The sequence below is a fragment of the Varanus komodoensis genome, unplaced genomic scaffold (assembly GCF_004798865.1).
Source record: "Varanus komodoensis strain SLA01 unplaced genomic scaffold, ASM479886v1 scaffold5, whole genome shotgun sequence".
NCBI lineage: Eukaryota > Metazoa > Chordata > Lepidosauria > Squamata > Varanidae > Varanus > Varanus komodoensis.
Genome location: NW_025336087.1, coordinates 52,691,857 through 52,718,540, shown reverse-complemented (window position 1 = coordinate 52,718,540; position 26,684 = coordinate 52,691,857). Strand labels below are relative to the sequence as shown.

The following is a 26,684-nucleotide window of genomic DNA, read 5'->3' as shown; positions in this document are numbered from 1 at the left end:
GCTTATTTTATAATGTGAGTTTTAATCAAGATTATTTTATATGGATTTTAACTTGTTTTATCTATGTTGTAAGCCGCCCCGAGGCTTCGGCGAATGGGGCGGCATAAAAATGTTTTAATAAATAAATAAATAAATAAAAATGTGTAAATCCAGTTTTTCTGCTGTTTTCTTTGCCATTTGGCATAGTAAGAACATATACATGAAAGCAGCAGTGGAGGTTTATCTGGAAATGGAGGCTGAGGTGTGATCTCTCCTTTCCATCAAGTCCAGATGAGGCAGTGGTTATCTGAATCAGTGCCTGGACACAACAATGGACTAGATGAAGGCCAGCAAACTTAAGGAAAAAAACACTGCCTGGGTGTCTCTGTCTACCCAACTAAGTGATGTTCTGCAGGGGGTTGTACTACCCCTAAAGTATCAAACCCTTGAATTAGTGGTACAGAGCATCTTTTATCACCTTACATTAATATGCCAACTATAATCCTACCTAGTCAAAGATAGCCTATCCAGTTATCCAAGCTCTGTTGTCTAGATTACTACAATGTATTATATCTGGAGCTGCCTTTAGTAAAGGTTCAGGAATTTCAGCTCATCCAAATAGGGCAGTGCGAGTGTTAGTAGAGGCTGGCCAATATGAACATAGTATGCCAATCCTGCCCTGTCTGCACTAGATATCATCCATTTCCAGTCCTGACTCAGTGTGCAGGTATTAACATGCAAAGTTCTTACGCAACTTGGGGCCAGGTTACCTGAAGAATCATCTCTTCCCATATACACCAGGCTAGTGCTAAGATTATCTTGTTATCCTTTATCAAAAAATAAAAACCTCTTGAATCTGTTTTCTAGGTAGATCGTAATGCTCAGACTCTTTTATATGCTCTTTGACTAGATATGAGTATGTTGATATCAGATGTCTAGCTGTGGACACCTCTAAGATACATACGTCTGTTAAATTTCATCAGAAGAATACGCAACTCAAAAGGAGATGTGTAAGATACGTTAAACTGTATAAGATTACAAAGCAGACTATATATAAGAAAAGTCTCTTCTCCTATGTTGTACCTACAAGAATGTGAAGGTTCCAGTTACGCATTTCACATTTTGAAGATTTCTATTATGCAACATTACTTGTAAACAATGCCATGCTTATTCAAGAGTTTAGCACTGGCCATTGAATCTGATATTATATTCTCATCATCAGCCCTAAACATGTCTTACACATCCCTCCTAGTCATGGTTTGAATGCCAACACAGTCCTACCATGTTATCTAATACTTGGCCTCATGCTCATACACATGTATTCTCAAACATTTTTATTTAAACGTCATTTTAATTGTTAACAATATTTGCTTATTTATCTGGCCAGGGCGACTTCTTTTATATTTTTTATTTATTTTATATTGTTAATTTTAATTTTATATTGTTATTTTTGTATTTTATTGTATTTTATTGTGTTGTAAGCCGCTCCGAGGCTTCGGCAAGGGGTGGCATAGAAATGTTTTAATAAATAAATAAATAAATAAATAAATAAATAAATAAATAAATAAAACATATCTGTGACACATCACTAGAATACATAGAAAATGAAAGTCTTTTGATCAGAAGTTAAACATAGCTGCAATCTCCCTCTTTTACATAGTCAGCTTCACCCACATTAGAATGGCAAAATGCCAATACTGATAGCCAGGTTCCTCTCAATGCATTCCTCGAGGGGGTCCATGCACAACCCTTTCCTAGTCCATCTGTTCATTTTACAAGAAATGGAATAGTCAGCACTGATTACACTAACAGAGGCAGCCCACTAAAAGGCTTAACAAATAGACCACACGCTACATGTTATCCTTTGAAATGCTACTTTATGCTGCAGATTATTTTACTTGTATCACAGGAAAATGTTCTTATGTCCAAGAAGCAACTCTGTTCCATCAGCTTTGTATCACACAAATGAGACTGAAGTCAAGTCAGAACTGTTTTTCTTTGAGCAGGTTTGTAGCAGTTGATTAACTGCTGTTCTTGGCTTTTAATTTGGCTGTTGATAATGTTAAATCATCATTTTTGTTTTCTGTGGATAGGGCTCCTTCCACAGTTTTAGCAATGTATGAGGTTTCATGTCAATCCATTTTACCATGCCAAATTCACTCCATGGTGAAATCCGGGTTTAAAAATTAGTAAGAAACTATTTTCAGTGTAGACTTGGATAGGTAAATAGATTTCTATCTTATGGATCATTGTAATTTCAGGTTGTGTGTGCCAGAAACATTTGCTTGCTATGGCAGAATAGCGATATTTGTAATTACAACATTTGTTAGAATCAAGGTTTGGCTCTGCCACTTTTACCATTTCAAAGTCTCCTTTGCTACTGGAAGTACTTATAAAGATCGAGCAGATAACCAATAATCCATGTTTACAAATACTTATTACTGTTGGCTAAGTAAGATCTACAGCACATTAAGCAAGAAGAGAACAGAGACTTAACTCTCCTGTTTTGCCCTAGCCACCAGATTGCTGCTTTAGTGTCTACATCTGAAGAGCCATTGGACCTTAGGTTATGTCTCATTCAACAAAAACTTTCATTCCACATTTATTGGATGCCACAAGATCTCTTTAATAAAGGTTTGCCTAAATCAGGTAATTGCTGGAGGTGCAACAAAGCTACTGCTCCATTTAATCACATGCTTTGACAACGTCCAATAGTTGTCTCTACAAAAGAAAAAAATATATACTACAGAAACATTTTGTACTGGAACACTCTAACATTAACTGCTGTGCGTGTTATCTTAAATTCTCTTCATATGCTTTGACAATGTCCAATAGTTGTCTCTCCAAAAGAAAAATATATATATACTACAGAAACATTTTGTATTGGAACACTCTAACATTAACAGCTGCACGTATTATCTTAAATTCTCTATCTTCCTGGAATTAGCTCATGGTCAGTGTAAATGGATTCTCCACATACTTCTGACAACTAAAAGACTAATATTAGGAAACTGGAAGGATAAATGCTCAACTCCTATAATGCAACGGCTTGAAAATCTAGTAGTACTTTCAACATTTGCATGGATGCTATGTACATGCCACTTGCAAATTGCTCTACTTATGTACTGTTGAAGCTTAAAGGTAAAAGCTTTATTTTTGTATTTTATGCACACATACAGTGCACAAGCACTATTTAAGCAGAATTCTCCAAATTTATGTAGTTACATGTAAATATCAACAAAACAAAACCATAAACAATAATCAAAAATTGTTCAACCCAGAATATTAACAATACCATTACTCTGCATCACTTCTTCCTATGAAACAGAAAAGGTACACAGTTTTTATTTTTATTTTTTTAATTTTAAGGCTAGGGCTGTACAAAACTCACAGCAAGTAAAATTACAAGGAACCAATTCAGCACTAAAGCACACAACTGTTTTTTATCTTAACGTAGTTAATTTGACCAAAGACCATAATTGCTTCATTGCAACAACAGGATCCAAATATCTCCATTACTGATTCCAGTATAATAGTGGACATAAATAATTACCACTACTATCAATCTGTGCTGAAGTAGTCAATCAAGTCAAAATACAGAAACAGCTGAGACAATATAGATTAAATCTTGTTTGATTTGTGATCATTTTGAGCATTTTAACTCAACAAGGTATGTACCCCCATGAGGTAGGTTGGCTCCATGTCACCCAGTTGGCTCCATGTTTGAATGGAGACTAGAACCCAGATTGCTTGAGTCCTAGACTTGCACTCTTAACTACTACACCACACTTAAGTTTGTATTTGTTATAATGAATCAAACACAGCCCACTGACTTCTTTTAGCTGCCATAGAGAATAAAATCATTCAGATATATTCTTTTACTATTGTTATAGTGAATAATAAAATGAAATGTCATAATTACTGCAGACATAATTCTTAACTCTTAACCTGAATATAGCCTCAGACAACATTACTTCATCAATTTGGTTTGCTTGTTACTGTATCACTGAGATCTCATTAGCCATATCCTGTTGCACTCCTCTACAAAACACCTGCATACAACACTACGTAAGTCTCAAATGTGCAAAACAGCATCTCAAGAGAGTTGTTTTTCTCTGTTCATCCAGTATGTATCATTATATATACAACCGAAGTAGCAAATCAAGTATAATTCTAAATCTAACATTTCCCTGAAAAGTCCCCCAAGAAGATGCACAAGCAATCCTTTGTGTGTAGACAGCTGTCTTATCCACTTAGGAGAAAGAAGAATTCTTACAAATGAAGAAATCTCCATACATTTGTGAGCCTCAAGCTATGCAACAGAGCTGAGATATATGCAAGACTGGCCAAAAAGGGTTGAAATCCAACCGAGTCTGTCCACCAACAGAGCAATAGTATCTGTTGTATTAGTGGAACAGATACCACTCTTCCTGTAGCTTTCTCATATGCACCCCATGAAAGTTCTTCCTGGTTTTGGGGTAGGGGGGAAAAGTCAGTCTGCCCATGCAACAGTGAATACTGCTTTTATTTATTTCTAGTAGAAGCTAATATACAAGTCAAACAACTGTAAACGTTTACGCTTATTCTAAGTTAGTACTGGTTATGACAGATAAAGCCTTACACTACTTGTGACCAGGCTATTGAATAACTGCATTCTCTCATGTGGGCATACACAGCTTTTAAGAGCATCAAGAGCGACCCTTATCTTTGCCATCATCAAAGGCAGATTCAGCAAGATTGCAAGAAAGGGCCTCGTGGGTTGCTGTTCCCAGTCTCTGGTACTCTTTGCCAAGAGAAAGCTTTTTTGTCTTTCTAATGGCAGGCAAGTAGAATTTCACTCACAAAAGCTTTTGACTTTTAAGCTGTTTGCTAAGTCCATTTTAACAGGTTGGTGCCGATATATTTTAACTACTTTGATGTTTTAATTATAATGTATTTTAATCTTATAGTTTAGTGTTGGTTACATTGAACACAATTTGTGATGGAACTATAGAATGAATCATGGAGTAATACTACCATTAGGGTCAACAAAAAGAATTTGTAAATAGTATTTTATCACTTCCACAAACATTTTAACAATGGCCATATTATTTTTATTGCAGAAAATATCAATTAGTAGTTTCTATATTGTAGGAATAGTATTTGAATGTCACCTTCACCTCCAGAACTTGCAGAATTTTACTTAGATCATTCTGTAACACTTTCAAGCTTTAATAAATGAAAATATGTACATCCATACAGAGTTTTTCTGCTGTTTTCTTTGCCATTTGGCATAGTAAGAACACTATTTCTTCAAACAGTATTTACAAAGCAATGCATAAAGAGCTATTGTGTCAAAATATCTGCATATTGGCAGATAACAATTTGAAAGAAGGAACAAAAGAAACATAAATACTAAACTTAAAAATGAAATAGTGTTAACAGGAACATGAATATCAACATGCATTATACTAGCAGTATTTTAAAGTATTTACCTTTGCCAATCCAGCACGATGAGCACCTTTTGATTCCATGTAAGCCAAGTACTTGTTAAACTCCCTGAATTCATCCATTGTAGGACGAAAAGTCATGATTTTACAGCTTGGATTCGGTGGAGGGTCCAATGACTGAGCAGCCATGGCTGCTCTGTGTTGCACCTATTAGTAAACAAGCATAGAAGAAGAAGAATGTATATGGAAATGGAAAAAATAAATGACTTGAAAATGCAGTATATCAATTCAGATAAATTTAACTGCAAACCATGGCATGTCTCTAGATGCTGTTCCTGTAGTAATGTTGTGCTCCCCCCACAAAAAAAGTTATGAGGAGATCAAGAACAAAGATTGAAATAAGATGGTTTAGACACAGCTGAGAAGTCTGAATACTTTCAGATTAGTCACTGTTCCTTCCACGATTTTCCATATTGGCCTCCATTATTTCAATTCAATTATATATGGTAGTAAGTTTGACTTGGATGGTATTTCATTCGCTCTATTCTTTGTTATGGAAACAAAATCTCACACAGAAGAATTCCACATAATTTTCATGGAGACTCTTGATCTTGCTATCCAATTCATAAAATGAAATGCTCTCCATACAACATAATACAGTCCTGACCTTTTCAGTGTATATGTGCAAGAATTCAGCAAACTAGGCATTATGGGGGAGGTGAGATATGCCATATTTAAACAGCCCTTCACTCACTGAAAAAATACAAATTCTGAGCTAGAGAGGATAGGCAACATGTACACAACTATTCTGACACACAGTGGTCCAGCAAATATCTGTTGACATGCTATGGAGGAAGGTGGATGGTAGGAAAGGGGTTTATACACAGCCCTTCAAGAATAGGCCCAGAACCTGTGTGTTTCATGTTGTTTGTTAAGGAAACATTAAAAGCCATATAATTCATTATTTAGGACAAGCTCCCGTTTTAGAAAAGTATTGAAGCCATACCAGGGCACTAGTATTGAACAATAAATGTGAATTCTGCTTTTTATTTATATTTGCTGTTCAAAATGGAAAGTTAAGAAACATTTTACTTGGTATATCAAGAAAATTCTGACCAAGTGTGTGAGGTTGGGGAAGACTGTGGAGGGATTAAAAGTATAATTTTTACCTGCTAATTTGATATCTGTCGTCTACATCAACACAATAAACAGGCTTCTTTCCACCTATATACAGAGGAAAATGTACAAAGAAAGTATTTTTATTACTGCTGATTTATAAGTAATAACACTTTCATATTTTCACATATGTAACAAAATAATTTAACAGTTTTATAAATGTACAGTTCTGTGAAAATGAATTAATTGTTCCATATATAGCATACCTGAGCCCTGTCAAAAGTGTAACAGTTACAATGTTGGCTCCAGTTTGGGAATACACCTAAATGTATTTTGTATACATAAATAAATGTATTTTGACTTCTAACATGAAAGTACCAGCAGTTTTTAATTTTAACTTTTTCTATATTGTCCAACAGAAAACAACTACGAAAGATGTAAACTTTATGAACTGAAGCAGCTCCAGAAGCTGCTGCTACATTAAGGAAATTAGTCAATGACAAGAAGGCGTTTATGATGATGTATGCATTATATATTTGTATGTCTGAGTATAATAGCAGAATCATTACAATAAAACAATTAAACCTCAGTTCTTCTTGAGATATTACAATGCTATGCTGTCCAATACAATAATAGTGAAAGTGAAACTAATTTTCAAAAAGAGGAAAAATACCATTTCTATCTACACTTATATCAACGGATTTCAAGGCAAAATCCATTTAATCCTTAGTACTCCCTCTCCATCAATCCTGCATTTGTATGCCATCCCATAGTCAGAAGGCTCTCTACTCCAGAAGCATGGGGAAAACATATTTTCAACTGTTCCTGGTATCTGACATGTAATCCTATCAGTAGGCCAGGCATCAGAGAAGGTAAGGGGGAAGGAAACATCAGACAGATCAAGGTCAGATCAAGGTCTTTTGCTGGAGACGCTTTCGAGGCTTAGGCGAATGGGGCAGCATATAAGTTTGCTAAATAAATAAATAGGACAAATGTATCATGTACACATATTACCTATCTCCATACTTAGTTAATTCTTTGGTCCAGCAAACAATCAGTTCACATACTGAAATTTCAATCTGGTTGCAAGTGTGCATTGAAAGAGAAACTTCCTAACCTGGAGAAGAACTGGAAGATTCCTCAACTTCTCAGGGCACAATACTACACACTACAGCTTCCAGCATCCTTCCAGCCAATGATTTTGGCTGAAGCATGCTGGGAATTATAAGACTTATTTCCTTTCTAACTTGCACAGAATTGCACCTTTAATAGCCTTTGATTCCTCCATGGTTTTCCTCTAGATAGGCTTTCAAGATTTGGGGCTGCAGGGGCAATATTTCAATACCAATACCATTAGCGTTGATTCCAAAAGATGGAGTTAGGGGACTGAGTAAGCTTGTTCAGGAATTTGGTGGCAACAGTAAACTGATGATGCGCAACTATTTTTTTCTTCAATTCGCATACTAAACTCTTCTCTGGGATTGGTAACGGCCTGAATAAGGGACAATAAACTGAAATGAATCCCAATAATACAAAGGTATTGTTGATTGTAGTTCATGAGCCCAGAGTTATGTTATGCTGCTGAGTATTTGTTGTTTAGAAGTATTATGCATGTTTTGCATTTTATTAAGTTTACACAAACACCCATAAAAATGAAAGACAAACTAATATTTTCAAAATATAATTTGAACTAAGTGTTCTGGTTTCCAATGACATCAGCAATGATGATGTTAAATAAATACCAAGAGGGGCTAGTTGGACTGTTAAGAAATGAAAATTCCTAAGAGGAAAAAAAAAGAGCCTTTATGGCCTGTATAAAGCTCATGAATTGTCCTCCAGGTTAAGGCCATAGGGAGTAAGAGTTTTGAATCTATAATCCAGAAGTTTTCCTTTCTGTCAAACATGTCACTGTCCTTTTGTTTCTTCAGCTATCAGCAATTGTGAAACTGAGAGACTCTGCACTGAGGTAAGTTCAAATGTCTTTAAACAGGCCACTCTAGTTTTCTTTGGTAAGAATTAAAGATTTGTAAAGCACATCATACGAAAGGCTGGGCTAGATGAATCACAAGTCAGAATTAAGATTGCCAGGAGAAATAACCTCAGATATGCAGATGATACCACTCTCATGGCAGAAAGTGAAGAGAAACTAAAGAGCCTCTTGATGTGGGTGAAGGAGGAGAGCACAAAAGTTGGCCTGAAACTCAACAACAAGAAAACTAAGATCATGGCATCCAGTCCTATCACTTCTTGGCAATGAGATGGGGAAGAAATGGAGGTAGTGACAGATTTTATTTTCTTGGGCTCCAAGATCACTGCAGATGGGGACTGCAGCCAAGAAATTAAAAAACCTTTGCTCTTGGGGAGGAAAGCTATAGCAAATCTAGACAGCATACTAAAAAACAGAGACATCACCCTGCCGACAAAAGTTCATATAGTCAAACCTATGGTTTTCCCAGTTGCAATGTATGGCTGTGAAAGTTGGACCATAAGGAAGGCTGAGTGCTGACGAGTTGAGGCCTTTGAATTTTGGTGCTAGAGAAGATTCCTTAGAGTCCTGTGGACCGCAAAGAGAAAATACCAGTCAATCTTAAAGGAAATCAACCCTGACTGCTCTTTAGAAGGCTAGATACTGAAGATGAAACTCAAATACTTTGGTCATGAGTATTTGAGAAGGAAATGAGAAGGAACAACTCACTGGAGAAGACCCTGATGCTAGGAATGATTGACAGCAAAAGGAGAAGGAGACGGCAGAGGATGAGGGGGCTAGATGGAGTCACTGGGGCAGTGGGTGTGGGCTTGGGTGGACTCTGAGGAATGGTGGAGGACAGGAGAGCCTGGAGGAATGTTGTCCATGGGGTCGTGATCGGTCTGACACAACTTTGCGACTAAACAAAACAAACAAAAAGAGAGATTTGTGAATAGCAAATAGCAGTCTTGTTCTGATCTCCAGTGTAGTTTTTCTTACATATTACATATAATACCCGCTTCCTTACATGCAGTTAAATAAACCATGTTAATGAAAGTTTATGTAGCTGATTGTTGAATGCAGTAAGTTCTGTTAGTGATCATGCACCTACAAAAAGTGGCTTCTCAGAAGTAACCACAGGTAATGTAATGCACTGATTTATATAAAAATTTGGTGTTATTGATATTTGGTCGGAATATCTTAAATTAGCACTTAAGCAACAATGAGTGTTTTTCTGAATGCAATGCACAGTGAAGAATTAATGGCTTCTGTTTAAAAGCAGAATGGACTATAATAGGAAAACTATATTTCATTACCTGCTTGTTAATTAGGTTAGTAGGTCACGACAAATGGAATACAATTTTCTTTATAAGAGTTAGACTTTGCTTCATAAAGAAAGGCATCTCTGGATATTACTAATACTCATTTGATATTTTTGTCAATCCTGTGACTAGGATATCCATATTGTTAGAGATGTTCTTTAAGTTTACTACATCTTTTTGAGAAATTCTCTTCATTCTTGCATATGAATTTTATTCTAAAAGCCAGTCTACAATGCCTTGTAGAAGCATTCACCTTCCTTTCACTTTTTCATGTATTGTTGTGTTACAATCTAGAACTGAAAAGCATTTAACTCACTACATGATGCACACAAGATTCTCAATACTGTGAAGATGAAAATATTTTTGAGCAGAAATATTCAGTAAAGAAAAACAAACTGGCATTTGTTGGTCACGTAAGTATTCACCCCCAAGTCATTACATGAAAGAACCACCTTAGGTTGCAAATCACAGCAATGCATCTTCTTGAATAAGTCTCTATCAGCTTTGCTTATCTGGATCCTACACTGTTTGCCCAATTTTCCTGACAGGCTAAAGGAGCACCATTGGTAAACAGCAACTTTCAAGTCTTGCCACAAATTCTCAAAAGGACAGAGGGCTTTGATGAGACCATTTGCAGACATTCATGCTCTTTTCAAACCACTTTGCCTACATGTTCAGCATCATGGTCCTGATGCAAAGTAAGCCTCCACCTCGGTCCCATATTTCTTGAAGACTGAAACAAGTTTTGCTCTAGAATTGCCCAGTAGTTGGCTCAAACCATTGCACTTAATCCTGACCAGTTTCTCAGATCTTGCCAAGGAAAAGCATCCCCACAAGATGCTGATGCTGCTGCTGCCACCATGCTTCACCACAGAGATGATATTCTCAGGTCACTGAGTACTGTGCCAGTTACAGCATTTTGCAGCAAGGCCAAAAGTCCACGAACCCTTTTCACACATATTTGCTGGGACTCCAGCAAGCCTTTTTGCAAACTCCAAACAGACTTTAATACAGGTTTCAGCTATGGCTCTCTTTTCACCATGCTTCCATAAAGTCCAACTCTGTGAAGCATCCAAGTGACAGCTGCACTATGGACAAGTTTCTTCCACTGCACTCTTCATCTTCTTCAGAGTTACCATTGTCCTCTCGGTTGTTTCTCTGGCTCGTGGCCTCCTTGCCCAGTCACTGAGGTTTGCTGCATGACCTTCTCCAGGCAGAGTTGTTATTGAGCCTTATTTATTTATTTATTTAAAACATTTCTATGCCGCCCCATTCGCAAAGAGCCTTGAGGCGGCTTACAAAACATATTCTCTCCCATTGTGTAATAACATATGTAACAGGGCTCCAGCAGATGTTCATAGTTTTGGATTTGTTAAATAACCCAACCACACTTTGTGCTTGGTGATTATGTACTTTATCTCAAAGAGGTTGGCGTTAGCCCCTTGGTCATATATATTTGTTTAGATGTGCTCGCCAACAAACTCTGTGACCTCCCAGAAAGCAGGTATATTTAATCTGAAAAAATTTGGAACTGGAATTGCATACAGGCAGACTCTATTCAACTACAATATGTGACTTCTGGAGGCAGTGGGTTGCACCAGACCTTATTTAGGCATGTCACAGCAAACAGGGTGAATACTCATGCAAGCAACCAGTCAGTTTCAAATTCAAATGTAGCATAATTTGAAAAGTGTGTAAACAAGAACGTTAAATGTTGTGTTAATTTCTCTTTTGTTTACAAGAAAATTGTGCTGTACCTTCACAGTGTTTGAGTATCTTAAGTACATCAAATAGTAATGATGCCAGTTCAGTTCATTTCAGTACCAGGTTACAACAAAACAAAATGTGGAAAAGTCAAAGTGAATTTGACTTTTGTGCCAAACTGAGACACCAGACTGCTTTAACAGAATACTGAAGGCCTGACTGTGTTTGCTGTTGGAGCTTGAAAGACTGTAAAAGCTGGAAAAGGATCTTAAACTTCAGTAACTATGCAAGATGTTTGTTCATGTGCCTCAGTTACTATCATCAGACTCTTAACTAACCAATTCAACACAAGCCACTCACATCTATAGATCCATGAGGAAATATTCAACTCTGATGCTCTGCTAACACCACCGGTACACTAGTAGTGTCAGAGACCTCAAAAGCAACATCAGTAGTGTATGCTAGCAACATACATTGTTGGCACTGTGCAAGAGGTCACTCACTCTAGTGCTACATCAACAGCACAACTGGAGCTGCAGTGTTGGATATTTTTGTACAAAAACAAACCAAAAAATGCACCTTGGTGGTATTAAATAAGCACCAGAATTTTAACCCTGCACTCCAAGGTTCTAAAAGCAGTCAGAAAATTAAGCAGTCTACCAAACTCAGAATGACATTCATCTGATTAGTTTGTCCATTGTTTGGTTTCTAGTACCTACTAAGGCTCATATAATTAATGGAAGCATTAGACTCTCTTCTGTATTGTGATTTGGGTTACCAGGAAATTTCTTGTTTGACATGTTCATTTCTCATTTTGCATGTAATTTTGCCATCAGTTCAACTCTTCCCAATTAGAGAAGAACTGTCAAGAAAGGAACATAAGAACAGTGAGCCACATGTCTTCCACTATAAATGTTTAGCCAATGAAACATAGTCACCTAAGTTTACAGAACAAAGCATATGCCATATTACATATTTAATTACATGCTCTAGTCTCAATCTCAACAAAGCAGACTATAATGTTACACTGCTATTCCAAAACATAACAAAGAAAAAAGGCCTCCAGACTCAGCCACAGTTAACCAAATCTCACGTGTCCAAATTATATTATGCCAGATGTGATTTTCTTCTAAACAAGAGGAGCCAAGAGGACCTTTGTTGAGCACAAAACCTTTGAAACAATCAGATCTATTGAGCTATTAAATGTAACATGCTAGGTTTCATTTTCAAAGGAGAGAGAGAGCGTGCGCACACCTGGTTTTGGGCTCCATAACAAGCCAAAATTCTTATTGTGAGAAAGCCAAAATGCCAGAATACACCATATAGTCACTCCTATTTGGCTCCACCTGCCAGCAGGAGCAGCTAAACAAACCTGGGACCTTCCAGCCATGCTTTATTCAATGTGGTATCCAAACTGTAAACTATGGCTTCTTGCCTGCCTAACAATATGCCAAGAACTAACCCTGCCCATGACTCTGGATTGTTAGAAGAGGAACAAGCCAGAATTCTGTTTGTACATCATCCTGAGGAAACCACAGACAACAAACAGAGACTCCTGGGCATGTAGGGGCTAAGCAAGAATGATCAAATAGTATGCACCAGCACATTGGTTCACCTGCAGATATATTGTACTCAAGCATTTAGCATACTCTAAACATGCGCTGGTGCCTATTAAGGTGTAATAGACATATGATTAACAAAAACCGGGCTATAAGATGAGGTTTCACTTAGCTGTACTGTCAATGGGATAGATCAAAACCAATTTAAAAAGCTAAAAGAATATCTGTACAAAATAGAAAAGAAAGTTATTACTGGACAAAATCCAGTAAAAAGCTTCATGCATTTCAGTTAACAAAGTTCATACATCAAAAACCTGCATTCTTCAGCAAAAATTATAGATGCTTATTAATTGGAACCCTCCAATATTCCTATATGACCAGGTCTGCCCGGATGAAAGGGGGAAAGAAAGGTGAATTCATTCTAACATGGATGGAGAACACACATTTTGATGCAAGCTATATACACAGAGAGATACACAGACACAAGGTATGTTCGCTCATCATCTGACCACTCCTTAAAGGGGCTCATATCTATAGAGCTTTGACAGTTGGGGCTACCAAAGCCTAAATATAAGATACCCTGGCAGTCTGATGTTTGGGCGTCTACAAAAACAGATACAGCATCAACATTTATAATAATGCAAGCAGTATATAGCTTGGGTTATGGATTATGCTATTAAAATTATAGTTAACATGTTTTTGATAGTAATATTGAGCTAGAGCAAGAAGAGATTCTTGGTTCTGCTGAGAGAAAAGGCTTGGGTGTGTAAATAATCCTGAACACATAACAGAGGCCATCACTCCACCACAGCTGTCCCACATGAAACTTGAAAGGCAGTCTTTCATATAGAGCATTTCCTGGGCAGCTATTGTTGCAAGCCTGAAGATGGTACAAGGGTATGGAACTTCCCCACTACTTGTTAACAATACATGTTCAGGAAGAAGAGATGCCTAAAAGTAGCTTTGAATGAACTTATGCTTGAAGAATTTTCTAGTATTTTATCAGTGTTAGCTCCTTTAATTTACTATGGCTAAAAGCTCTTCTGTTGCCTATATACCTGAATTAGAGGGAAAGAATCCTTATTCAGTCCCTGCGCAGCATAGCTAATGCCCCAGAGGTAGCTTGCAAGCATTTCCTTTGTTACGTCAGCAGCTTTTATTATCTTGTAAAAGTTCATGTCCTATTTTAGAGACAACAGTTCTCTATTAGAAAAGCTTGCAGAAGACAGTCCATTATTTGAGAGACTGACCTGCCCATCCATTTAAACCTTAAAGAACCACAGGAAATGAGATGAGTTGGCACCTTCACAGCAGACTGAGGAGGCACATAGGTCACCTGGTGACAGCCTCCCACAGTATGGTGAGATATAGGACTCATTTCAATTAGAATAATTTCTAAATGTGTACATATTCATATAAGTAACATTTGTTTGGGTCATGTATTTCTTCTTTTTTGATAATGCAGAACTTGCCACTCTCTAATAAAATACATCTCTCAGACATGGAATAGAATATACAAAGCTTCTGACAAAAGTTCTATGATACTTACTGGAAGTATGCTTTAAATAATGTTTTAAAAAGCTTAAATTTCTTGTTTGTATCCAGTTATATCTGTTGTAACACACATGCATAACTGCACTGCTCAGATAAAAATATGGCAGCTTTAGAAATGCTAAAAACCCATCCAAGTACAAAAACATTATATATATATATATATATATATATATATATATATTAAAGTTCCCATTTGTGATGTATACATGGGGCTTTCTCCTAACTAAATCTAGAAAGTACAAAAAGAGAGACAGAGTGTAAGAAACAGGCATTTATTTGACATCTGATTTATCCCAATGCCAAATTTCAAAACCTTCAGGATCTCAAAGAATTTTAAAAGTTTGACTTTAAACATTTAATATCTTCTTCAAGAAATTACTGGCTTAGTTTGATAAAATGTTTAAATTAGGAAAGTCAAAAGAACTGGAACTTTAAAAGCAGTAACAATACTCACACTGACAGACACCACTGTGTTACATACATAAAACATTAAAAGCCCACTCAAAAAGAAACTATCTTTAGTATTTGTTATACTTTTTGGTCAATGCCTTGTTAAAATATGTCAATGTAAATATGATCCAGCAATGTGATACAGCCACAAAAAAGTCAAACAGTATTTTGAGATGCATAAATAGAAGTATCACTTTGCGGGGGGGGGGGGGCACTCATCCCCCTCTACTCTGCACTATTCAGACCTCACCTGAAATATTGTTTTGGGCACCCAGGTTTTAAAAAGATGCTGAAAATCTGGAAAGAGTTCAGAGAAGACAGCAAAAATGATACAGGGCCTAGAAACTAAGTCTTATGCTGAAAGAACTGGGCCTGTTCAGCCTCAAGAAAAGACTAGAAAAGGACATGATAACACTCAAGTACCTCAAAGGCTGTCACAAAGGAGGAGGAAAAGACCTCTTCTCACTCATCCCAGACTGCAGGACATGGAAGAATGAAATTAAACTAGAGTGCCCCGAGTACATGCTAGACACTAGGAAAATTTCCTTACTGTCAAAACAATATGACAGTGTAACCAGATGCCAAGAGAAGTTGTGTACTCTTCCACTCTAGAGGCATTCAAGAAGAACCTGGACAGTTAGCTGAGTGTGATGGTATGACTGGCATCCTGGACCAGCAGGGGGTTGGATCCAATGGCCTTCTTCACCCCTTCCAACCCTACTATGAATTTTTTATTTATTTATTTATTGCATTTGTATGCCATCCCATAGTCAGAAGGCTCTCTACTCCAGAAGCATGGGGAAAACATATTTTCAACTGTTCCTGGTATCTGACATGTAATCCTATCAGTAGGCCAGGCATCAGAGAAGGTAAGGGGGAAGGAAACATCCCTTTATTCAAGTGCTGCCAGAAAAAAGGTAATTGGGAACAAAAGAAGGAGTTTAGTGGTAGATGTGTGGATAGCAAGGAGGCAAGGAAGGAAGGAATGACTTGAATTACAGCCTAAGTCAGAGAAGGACCTTGTCTGTGTAATACTAAACTTATGCTTGGTGCAAGTATCATACATTTCCCAATTCCATATTTCTGGCAGTGGAGAAAGGTACACATACTTAAATGGGTTAGGCTCAGTTCCATTGATTTTTAAGTTTACATTTTCAGGTTCTCTTTTGCTCCAACTACACCCCGCTCCAGACTTTGTGTCATCTTGCCAGTTTAAAAGATTTGGAGATCAAAGCTTGCTCAACATTTATATAAAAATAGTATTGCTTAGGTTTAATTTGTTTGTTTTGATACATAGTAAAAATACTAATTTTATTATATGGGAAAGCATTCTACATAATAAACCTAAAGAAACTACACTAATTTGAATGTTATAAGTAGCTTACTTCCCACAATGTATTAATAATTGGGGTATAATTCAGGAATATGTATAAACTAAATATATTAATTGGAGTCTCAGTGTTTAGCCACTGTGTTACTGAGGTCATGACTACAGCTTCAATTATATAGATTTTTACCAGAAAATAATCCCAATAAGTCAGATTCTGATAACACAAAATTAACTTTATTTACTGTAGAAATTATCACTACATAACCATCAACTGAAAAAATGCATATAAGTAGACTCCAATCCATAAAAGCATATACTATAATATTAGTATCTATGGTGTCAAATAACAGATATAGTTACACCAAACTTGTGCCAAAACTGTGCATTATAACTTTCAAATAAAAGAAATAACACAGGCACTGGACATTATAGCATTTCATTGAGAGCTGTGAACTGCAAGATAAAAACTTTCAAAAGAGACAAGGAACACAAACAATTAGTAGCTTAATTAAAAAAAAAAATTCCATGAGAGGACAGCAATACCCATACACGACTACTTTCATGGTTTGAGAATTAAACCTAACTAGACACCCGCAAACAACATTAAAAAATGCGAATGCAAAACTAGCTTAGGGCCTTAAGAGCTGCTTTCCCTTGCTCTTCTCTGTTACAGTGAGAAGAGCTCTCAATACAAAGAATCTTGAAGAATCTCTGCTACTTTCGTTTCTTCCTAACTAACAGACTTTTCTCTGCTCAATAAAGTTCCTCCGAAAAGGACACCAAAAAAGCCTCTTGTGCTACTGCTTTCACAGGAATTTATTTTAGTCGAAATTGATTTACATGGTCATTCTCCAACTTGCTACCAGAAGACACTCTTGGGAGGCACCCAACTACCAAAGGGCCACAAAGTTGGACCAAACAGAGGCCAAGCCCTACCTCCCAGCCCAGCTCCCCACCTTCCCACACCATTTCATTTGTCAGAAGTCCAGAATGATTTCCTCAGTCCCAGTGAGCCTTTCACACTAGCCGCTCTAGTTCTTCCTCCAGCCCTCCTCGCTCATGGGAACAGGCTCAGCCCAGCGCCTTCATTGTCCAACTGGCCAACCCGTCCTCCTCACAGCCCCGCAGCAATACACCCCTTACTAGCGCCCGTCTGCTCTCGCTGCCCCATTCTTTCTACCTCCTCCTCAGTCTCCTGCCGGGCTTCTCCCCGTACCTCCCAACACCCCCACCAACACGCCTTCCTCCCCCACCGCCGCCTTTACCATCCTGACGCCCGGCTGCCTCGGGGCCAGCCCTCCACCGCAGGAGGCCAGCCCTCCATCCCCAGCAACGCACTCGGCAAGGCCAGTAGCCCCGTCAGCCCCTTCCACCTGTTACTCTACCTCGAAACGCCGTCCCTCCCTCAGGAACAGCACAACCTCCTCCTGACGAACCCACCCACAAATCCGCTCCATAACTGGATCATTTCCTCGGCCGTTTTACCTGTACGTGAGACTGAGGGTCGGATGCGTCGAAGCCAAGAACGCCGCCTGTCAAGAGCCACCGCACTTCCGACCGCGGTTGTAACTATTTGCGTCCCCTCGCTTGGTGGGACTTGTTGTTTCTTACGCCGATGACAGCTATGGGCTGCGCACGCGCACCTACTCGCCCCCCCTTCTCTCTCGCCTTCCCTCCCTCCCTCTCTCTCTCACACACACACAGACATACACACTGACACGCACAAAACACTCCTTCTTCCCCTCCTTTCCACCGTCGCTCGCCGCGAGAGCTTTCGGGGGAAAAAGAAACCCTATGGCGTCACGTGACGCAAAGCGGCTTCCTCCCGGGGGTCACGTGACCGAGAGAGGTGTTCGCGCGACCTGCGCTGCTGTGGTGTCACTCACTTGAGCGTTCCAAGTTTGGAGTGCGCGGGTGCGCGCGCGCGCGCGTGTGAGAGGGCGAGGGAATGGTGCAGAGGGAGGGAGGGAGGGAGGGAGGAAGAGGGAAAAGGAAGGAGTAGGCCTGTTGTTGTCATGTCACATGAGGTCACCACGTGGGATGCCGGTTGCTGGGCGATGTTCGGTTTGGCTGCACGCTCTACCAGCTGGTGCGAGTTGGGAGAGGCGCGTGCCACTCAGAGGGGATGCGATCGAGTCGGGGCCTCAGGCGTTGGCTCCGCGCAGCGCCCCGCGCTTCCGTTTGTCCCGGAGCGTTACACACTTGACTTCACGACAGGTAGCGTGCGCGTGTGCGGCCCGGAGGTTTCTGGCTTTGCGCGTGCGCGCTTCTTCGCCACACGCGCAGATCGGCTTGCTGAATGCTCCCGCCAAGCGCGGCGAGCGGAGCTGTGGCTGCAAGCGGGGCTTGGTGCGAGACTGGCGGTCTGTCCGGCAAGCCCAGCCTCGGCGGCAGCGTCACGAGCCCGGCGGTAAGTCTAGACAAAGGCCAGGTAAGAAGGAGGCAGTGCGCGTCGCCTGAGCATGGAAAGGTCAGGCGTTGTTTTGAAGGAACTTGCCAAGTAAAAGAAAAAGCACCGCCTTTGTTTCTGCACCGCAGAAAGAGTGGGTGGCTGTTATGGCAGGGTGATCAGTTCTTCCCCTGTGTTTGTTCTTCCACTTTTCCCGTACCAGCCTATTCCTAGCATATACAATAGTGCTGAGTTTCTTCCAGTAACTGAGAAATAATAGAAACTAGCATCAAACTTGAGTTCAACACCAGAATTGGTCTAGGGAAGCCTTCCCCAATTTGGAGTCTTTCAAATGCTTTAACCTACAACTCCCTGTCTGGTGGGAATTGAAGTGTAACACCAGAGTGGGGAGGAAATAAGTAAATAAATAAAGTTGACTGCATTTTTGAGCATATTTTGAGTGAGAGTATGAAAGCCCCCTCTTCACTATATGTTTAAGGAGAAGTTATGAGACAGAGGGTGTGGTTTTTAAGCTTCAACCAGTGTCTGATTTTGCTAGGCCCATGAAGTTCAGTGAGTTACATCCTCAGAACTTTCTATGTTTATGTAACCAAAATGAGTTCAGTGGTCTTTACCATACCTCAGATGTGCATAAGCTGCCCATAGGATTTGTGCTTAGGGTTGTAGTTTACCCATTCAGTCAAAAGAAATGCCCCACTATGTTCAGTTGGATGCACTTTAACAATACGTATAGGGTTATAGCCTTTAAAGGCCCACGGATTTCAGTGGGGAAATTAAGCAATTTTTCAATTTTCTGCCAATGAACTAAATGGGATTTGATTTTCTCTCCTTGATCTAAGACTGGATTGTCGCCATAATCATTTGGCAATTGCATATTGAAAGGCATAAACCAACTGATTATGTTGAATATGCTGTTATTTTTGTTAACACACCTGTTCTGCTTCTGTTGTAACTAAAGAATTTGTATGAAATGATCATACCACAATTCCAAAATCCACATGGCCAGTCTTACATTGGAATTACTCCCAAGATTTAAACCAGAGTTTTATATTCATGTTTTAAATTGTGCATTATTTTGAGAGCCGGGGGAGGGGGGCACAAAGGCAATATATAAATACTTTAAATACAAAATTCTCACAGTTATAATAAAAACAGTTAATCAAGTTTCTGCAGCAGCTATATAGGCTTGGATTTAAAGATGTCCCAACAAATTTCCAGACATGTAAGAGTTTTCCTTCCCGCTCCCTCCCCACTATAATGTCCCAAGCTCAGTAAACTGAGTCTGAGGGTCAGAGTACCTTCCAGAATCAGATGGAATGGACAGGGGGAAATCTACAGAAGAAGGCAGGGGTGTGCCTAAAGTGAAAAGTACTTTCCACTTGCACAAGGGAATGCATTCATTCCTAATGCTTGGTAAGAGGGAGTTTTCATCTGATATGTTTACTGCAGCTCAAACTTGTGATTTACACTACCAATCTTTCTGTGATAGAGCCATGCCAATTGGTTTTATTACTGAACCTGTCATTGCACACTGATAATGTTTTTGGAAAGACAAGTTGTTCTTTTATTTTAATCTTTTCCTAACTTCTGTTAAAACACCAGATGGCAGTGAAGAGACAGCAAAGACTGGTTGGACTTTGGAATGCAGTCAGATTACCACTCATTCTCTGTGTGTAGCAGTCATGTCTCAGTGCCTTAGAAAAACTAGCTGTGCCCGGCAATGCAGTTTAAGTATACATTATTAGGATGCAATCCTGTGCATGTTTAGATAGTAAATCTAATTAGCTGTCCTGCAGCTAATTAGGAAGTCCTACAGCTCTTAGCATTACTTCAGCCAGTATTCCTAGATGGAGTGCACTGCGAATTGTAGGGAACTTTTATGGTCTTAACATGCATAGGATTGTGCCTTCAGAGTCTGATCTGATTTGTGAACTATAGCATACATGTAAATCCAGACTGTAGCATGCTATGTTTGTACTCTGTGTAAGCCCCAAATGTTTGCATTTAACTGAACTAAACTTTCCTTTAGATATCAATTGTTACAGCTATAGAAATAGAAGAGAAAGAAAAGGAAACACAAGAGACCTCTCCCAGAAAATCCCAAGACTCAAAAGGAAAGTCAAGCCTAGATCTGGAATGCTGACGGACTAACAGAAGAACATGCTATCTGAGCAGGACCAAATAAAGAGAAAGTGTAAAAAAATATATGGATGAAAAGATAAAAGGATGGCAGATTCATTGGAAGCTGAATCTTATGAGGAAGAACCTGCAGTATTTGAAAGTGAACACTGCTCTGAAAGCAGCTGGGAGGACTAAAGCAGTGGCCCACAGAATGGAAACATTCCACATAAATTCCTGTCCCCAAGAAAGAAGATGCTAAGGAGTGTGGCAACCACAGGACCTTTGCAGTAATTTCTCATCCAAGCAAAGTGATGCTCAAGGTGTTGCAGTGAGGAATTTTACCCTAGATAAGGAAGGAAATGCCTGAAGTTCAAGCTGGATTCCAAAAGGAAACGATGTTTGACATCATAACGCAAACATACATTGGCTACTGGAGCACAGCAAACAATTTCAGAAAATCAATCCATGCTTTATATGATATAGCAAAGCCTTTGTGTAGATTGTGAGAAACTATGGATAGTTAGGAAAGAAATGAGTGTGCCTCTTGATTTTCCTAATGCATAACCTCTGTCAGGGACAACAAGCTACTGTTAGAACAGAAAAAGAATGCTGTCCTGTAGCCAAAGGGGGGTCAGACAAGGGTGTATTTGCACACAGAATATATAAGGAAAGTTGGATTAAAATTAAAGGAATGAAAATTAGTGGAAGATAATCAGTAATTTAAGATATATATTATAATATATGATATTACATTACCAACAGAAAGCACCAGTGACTCCCAGTGAAAATGAAAGAAGAAAATGCAAAAGCAGAACTGCAGCTGACCATTAAGGAAACAAAAATTATGGCTACAGAAGGATTACACAACTTTAATGTCAGCAGTGATGAAACTGAAACTGTGAAAGATTTTGCATGCCTTGGCTCAAGCATCTGTTAAAAGGAAGATTGCACCCAAGATAATAGAAGAAGACTGAGACTTGGAAGGGCAGCTAGAAGAGTGAGGATGTTTTACTGGAAACCAAGATCAAGATCATCCAAATTATTGTACTTCAGGTAACAATGTATGAGTGTGAAAGCTGAACAATGAAGAAAACCGACAGGAAAAAGATTGATATGTTCAGTGCATGGTGCTGGAAGGAGCTTTACAACTACCCTGGACTGACAGAAAGATGAACAAGTTGGGCCTCAGTTAAATCAGGCCAGAATTTTCCCTGGAAACAAAAATCGTGAAACTGAAGCTGATAAACTGTACTTCAGGCATATCATGAGAAGGACATACTCACTGGAGAAAAAGTCTTGGGCTGAAAGGAGACTATGAAGGATGTGGAGGAGGAGGATAGTGACCAAGTGATGGCAGAGGAGGATTATGATCCATAGTATTATTATTATTATTATTATTATTATTATTATTATTATTATTATTATTATTACATTTCTATGCCGCCCCTTGCCGAAGCCTCGGGGCGGCTTAGAACACAATAAAATACATTGAAATACAATAGAACATAATAAATTACCATTAAATACAAAAATACAAAAAATACATTGAGTTACAAACATAATAATATAAAATTAAAATTATCAGTATAAAATAAGTAAATAAATAATACAGGGGGAGAAAAGAGAAGGAAGAAGAAGTTGCCCTGGCCAGATCATATGTTTTAACAATTAAAATGATGTTTAAATAAAAAGGTCTTTACCTGGCGCCGAAAAACCAGTAACGACGGTGCCAGGCGGACCTCTTTGGGGAGTGAATTCCATAGGTTGGGCGCCACCTCAGAGAAAGCCCTCCTCCGAGTACTTACTCTCCTAATTTCTTTCATGGAGGGTTCCCGGAGAAGGGACTCTCCCGCAGATCTCAAAGGGCGGTCGGGCATATACGGACGTAAGCGCTCGTTCAGGTAACCAGGACCCAAGCCGTTTAGGGCTTAGTATTGAACTATCAATTAATTTTGGCATTTGGACTACAGATCTCAGAAATCCCATCCAGCAGGGCCATTGACTGGGTGTGGCAGCCCAAATGCATCTGGAAGGCACAAGGTTGGGGAAGTCTGCTATGAAAGAAAGCCATAGTGCTGAGTTTCTAAGAGCTGAGCTGAGCTGAGCTGTCAAGGACAGGATATTTTAGAGGGCGTTCATAGGATCGCCGTAAGTTGGAGACAACTTGACAGCATGTAAAACCTTATTAAATGCATTAAGATATGATTCTGAGCAGACGTGTCAAGAACTGTACTCTTAAATATATCTTGATGTGGAAGTCCAAGTGTTCTTTTCCTTTAGGTGGTATTATTTATACTGTATCTGTTGCTCCGCCTTTACTCAGACATGCATTAAAATAACCATCATATAACAAAATATGTTGTTTCTAAAATGAGCTTAATTCCTACCTAAGGCTTTAAGAAGACTGTTAAGGAAGTATAACATTAAAAGAAATAAATGTTTAGCGGCTGTTTAGTTTTTTGTAAAGCTATAGATTTTTTCATAGACATTGTGAAGTTCCTTGGAAACTCTTCTCTCCTAGCAGCTTTTACGTTAATCATGAATCATGTACATTTTGTTCAATCTGCTGCAAAAATTTAATTTCCTAACCACAAAATAAGCAATCTCACCACAGGAAAAACACAGTTCTAGGATAACTGAAATAACGGTGTTGTACATTCTAAATGGACTGAACCAATTCTGCTATTAGTTTGCATGGCTGAGCAACTCACTGTTACGGCCAGTTCCTAGGAATTGGTGGAAGTTCACTAGAACAAGCAAGCATGTTCCCTCCCATCTGCTTGCCATTTGCTTTCAATTAACAACCCTAAATGACAATGAACAGTCCAGAGTTTCTGGGTTTGCACACCACAAAACAACCCAGAAAGATTCAGACAAGCAGGTGGGAACCAGCATTCTAACTTCAAGTATAGGCTCAGTGCATCTGAGGTAGCAGTGACAGTTCAAGAAAGGGTTCTTGGGACTGCAGTGGACAACTTGATGAAAATGATGACCTGCTGTGAAAAAGGGTTAGGGTAAGAGTTAGGATCATGTTAGGCATACCTGGGAATGAAACTGAAAATACAACTGCCAAAAGGTCATATTCCCCCTATGCAAATCTTCGGTGCAGTCACACTTAGAATATTGTGTATCATTCTGGTTGCCACACCTGAAAAAGAACATTATCAAGTTGGAAAAATTGTAGAGAAGGGAAATAAAATTATGAAGAGATTGGAGGACCCTGTGAGGAACAGGAACAGCAACTGGGATTGTTTCATTTAGATAAAAGGTGAGTGAGGGGAGACATGATAGAGCTGTTTCAAATTATGAATGGTGTGGAGAAATTGGAGGAGACATTTTTCTCTTTCTCCCCCATAATATTAGAACCTGGGCTTATCCCATGAAGTTGATTGGTGGTCAATTTAAGAGAGAGAGAGAGAGATCACACTATGTATGTATGTATGTATGTATGTATGTATGTATACACACACACTAGTTCATGCAACACATAATTAAACTATGGAATTCATTGATACAGGAAGTAGTGGAAGCCACCAATTTGTATGGCTTTAAAAGAGAATTGGACAAATTCATGGTGGAGAAAGCTATCAGTGGCTACTAGTCTTGTTGGCTACTGTGCTACTCCCATTGTCAGAGACAGTATGCCTGTGTACACAAGTCACTGTGGAGCTTGGGCAGGTGGAAGAGTTTTACCCATCTTACTTGATTGGTTTGCTGCTATATGAATGCTGTGCTGGACTGGACGGACCAATGATCTGATCCAGCATGGTTTTTCTTACATTCTTATGGGTGATTTGATCATGTGAACCAGGTCACTTTGTTTACCCATTTGCTGCGCACTGATTTTGCATGCTTTTTACTGCACGCTAGGTGGCAGTCTTTGTTCCTCCTCTAAACCAAATGGCCCTGAAACTTTCCTAGTAATCCTTGTGGCTCTGGGGAGCTTGGCAGAATCTGTCATTTGATTTTGAAATAGCGAACCATAGAATCATACGGCTGAAAGGGGCCTACCAGGCCATCAGGTCCAGTCCCCTGCTCAATGCAGGACCAAAGTTACCCATCCAGATTTCAACCCAGCCTGCCCCGCTTAGCTTCAAAGATTAGGCAGGATTGGCCACCTCGGCCTACATGGAAAAACTCTTATACTTGCCTCAGTGAAAAGATACACTTACAGGACAAGTTGGTAACTTTTATTGAACTGACAGTATCAATAGCTTGAAACAAAGTTTGCTGAAACAAAGTTTTCTGTAGAGCCTTCTCCAGAAATGGTCAGATGGAGGCTTAATATTGTTTCAGTTAGTTTTGTTTGTCCTTTTGTAAATTACAAGAGCAGCTGCTTCTACATATGTCTACCTTCAGAATATAGAAGTGATTGTGTTGACAATTAGTTTAAAGTAGAATAATGTATCTGCATTCCTTTTAAGTAAATGGACTAATGTTAGTTCTACTGTGCCTATGAGACTCTTCTTTCTGTCCTTCCTGTTTCTTCCTTTTGTATCTGGTCCTTCTTCACAAAGAGCCTAAGAGTGTCATATCCCACTATCTTCCAGGACAATTCTGCCACTTGGAGTGACCTCAAAAGAAGGCAAAGATCCTGTCACCGGTGTTAGCAGTTGTGAGGGTTCAGGAGATCCAAGGATGCCAGTAGCTTTTTGCCAGCGTCTGGGGCAAGAGCAGCTGACTAACAGGGCAAGGCACCGGGACCCTAGGCAGGCAGGGTGTGATAGGTTCAATACACAGTCCAAGTCAAGCTGGAAGTTGATTTACTAGCCAAGTCTGTAGAATGGGTAGTGTGGTCCAGAGCAAGCCAAGGGTCAGAGAACCGAGGAAGGCAGACCAGTTGCAGGGAGAAGAGGTGCAGGCGGGGTCCGGGAGACGTAGGAAGAGGAGCTCAAGCAGGAAACAGGAGCGCAGGACACAGGAGCAGAGTTCCAGGTCTAACAAACCAGGAAGGGCTTCACCAACAACAGGAGACCTTTGCTGCAGAGGCAGTTTCTGATAGGAAGAGCTGCTGCTTATATACAGTAGCTCTTCCCCAGGGCTCCCCAGCTGGAACTCATGAGAGCCCTGCCAGCTGCAGTGGACTGCGGTCAGAATCCTGCAACCACCAGGATCCTGCAAATCTTGGCCAGCAGAGGGAGCCCTGAAGCTGCCTCGGGTCTTGACACTTTTCCAAGTGACCACTTTTCCATTGTGACCATGCCTCTGTCTCCCCCCCCCCCCGCCGCCCCCACGTGAGGAGGTCATGGCATTAAACCAGGCATGTCCAAAGTCCGGCCCGGGGTCCAATTGCTGCCCGTTTTCAAATTTCAAGTGGCCCGCAGCCTCTTCTCCCTGCTGGCTCAGCCTGTCACTCATCCCCACCAGCCGGCATTTTTCCCTTCACCGCACAGCAGTTCCGGCAGCTGTCCCTTGCTGCCTCCTGCTCCTTCAAGGCTGGTGGTTATATTTCACCAGAAGATGGCAGTAGACCTGAGTCAGCACTCTCGCCGCATGACCCTTGTGACACAAGCCTTGTGTGCCCATTTCTAAAATGGCGACTGTAACTAAAAAAAGGAAAGTTGACAGCGAGGGTCGCCACTTCCAGGACAAGTGGAAATTGGAGTATTTTCTCACTGAAATACGAAACAACTGTGTCTGCCTAATTTGCCAAGAGACTGTGGCTGTTTTCAAGGAATTCAATATCAAGAGGCACTTCCAGACGAAACATGCTAACTACAACAAGCTAACTGGGAACGAACGCG

At 39.7% G+C, this 26,684-nt stretch overlaps 1 protein-coding gene across 6 annotated transcripts in view; it reads right to left on the bottom strand.

Annotated features, from left to right (window-relative positions):
* Positions 1 to 18,200, bottom strand: part of KDM4C (lysine demethylase 4C) — a 243,923-nt gene extending 225,723 nt beyond the window's left edge. For 3 of the 6 annotated variants that reach the window (XM_044446103.1, XM_044446104.1, XM_044446105.1), the window contains exons 1-3: positions 17,895 to 18,200; positions 6,578 to 6,632; positions 5,454 to 5,615 (exon numbers count right to left, since the gene is read on the bottom strand). In XM_044446103.1, the coding sequence (XP_044302038.1) occupies positions 5,454 to 5,597 (144 nt within the window). In that variant the 5' untranslated portion in view covers positions 5,598 to 5,615; positions 6,578 to 6,632; positions 17,895 to 18,200. The remainder of the gene's footprint in view (positions 1 to 5,453; positions 5,616 to 6,577; positions 6,633 to 17,894) is intronic. The other 3 variants (XM_044446102.1, XM_044446106.1, XM_044446101.1) reach the window with 2 other exon arrangements.
* Positions 18,201 to 26,684: the final 8,484 nt, after the last annotated feature.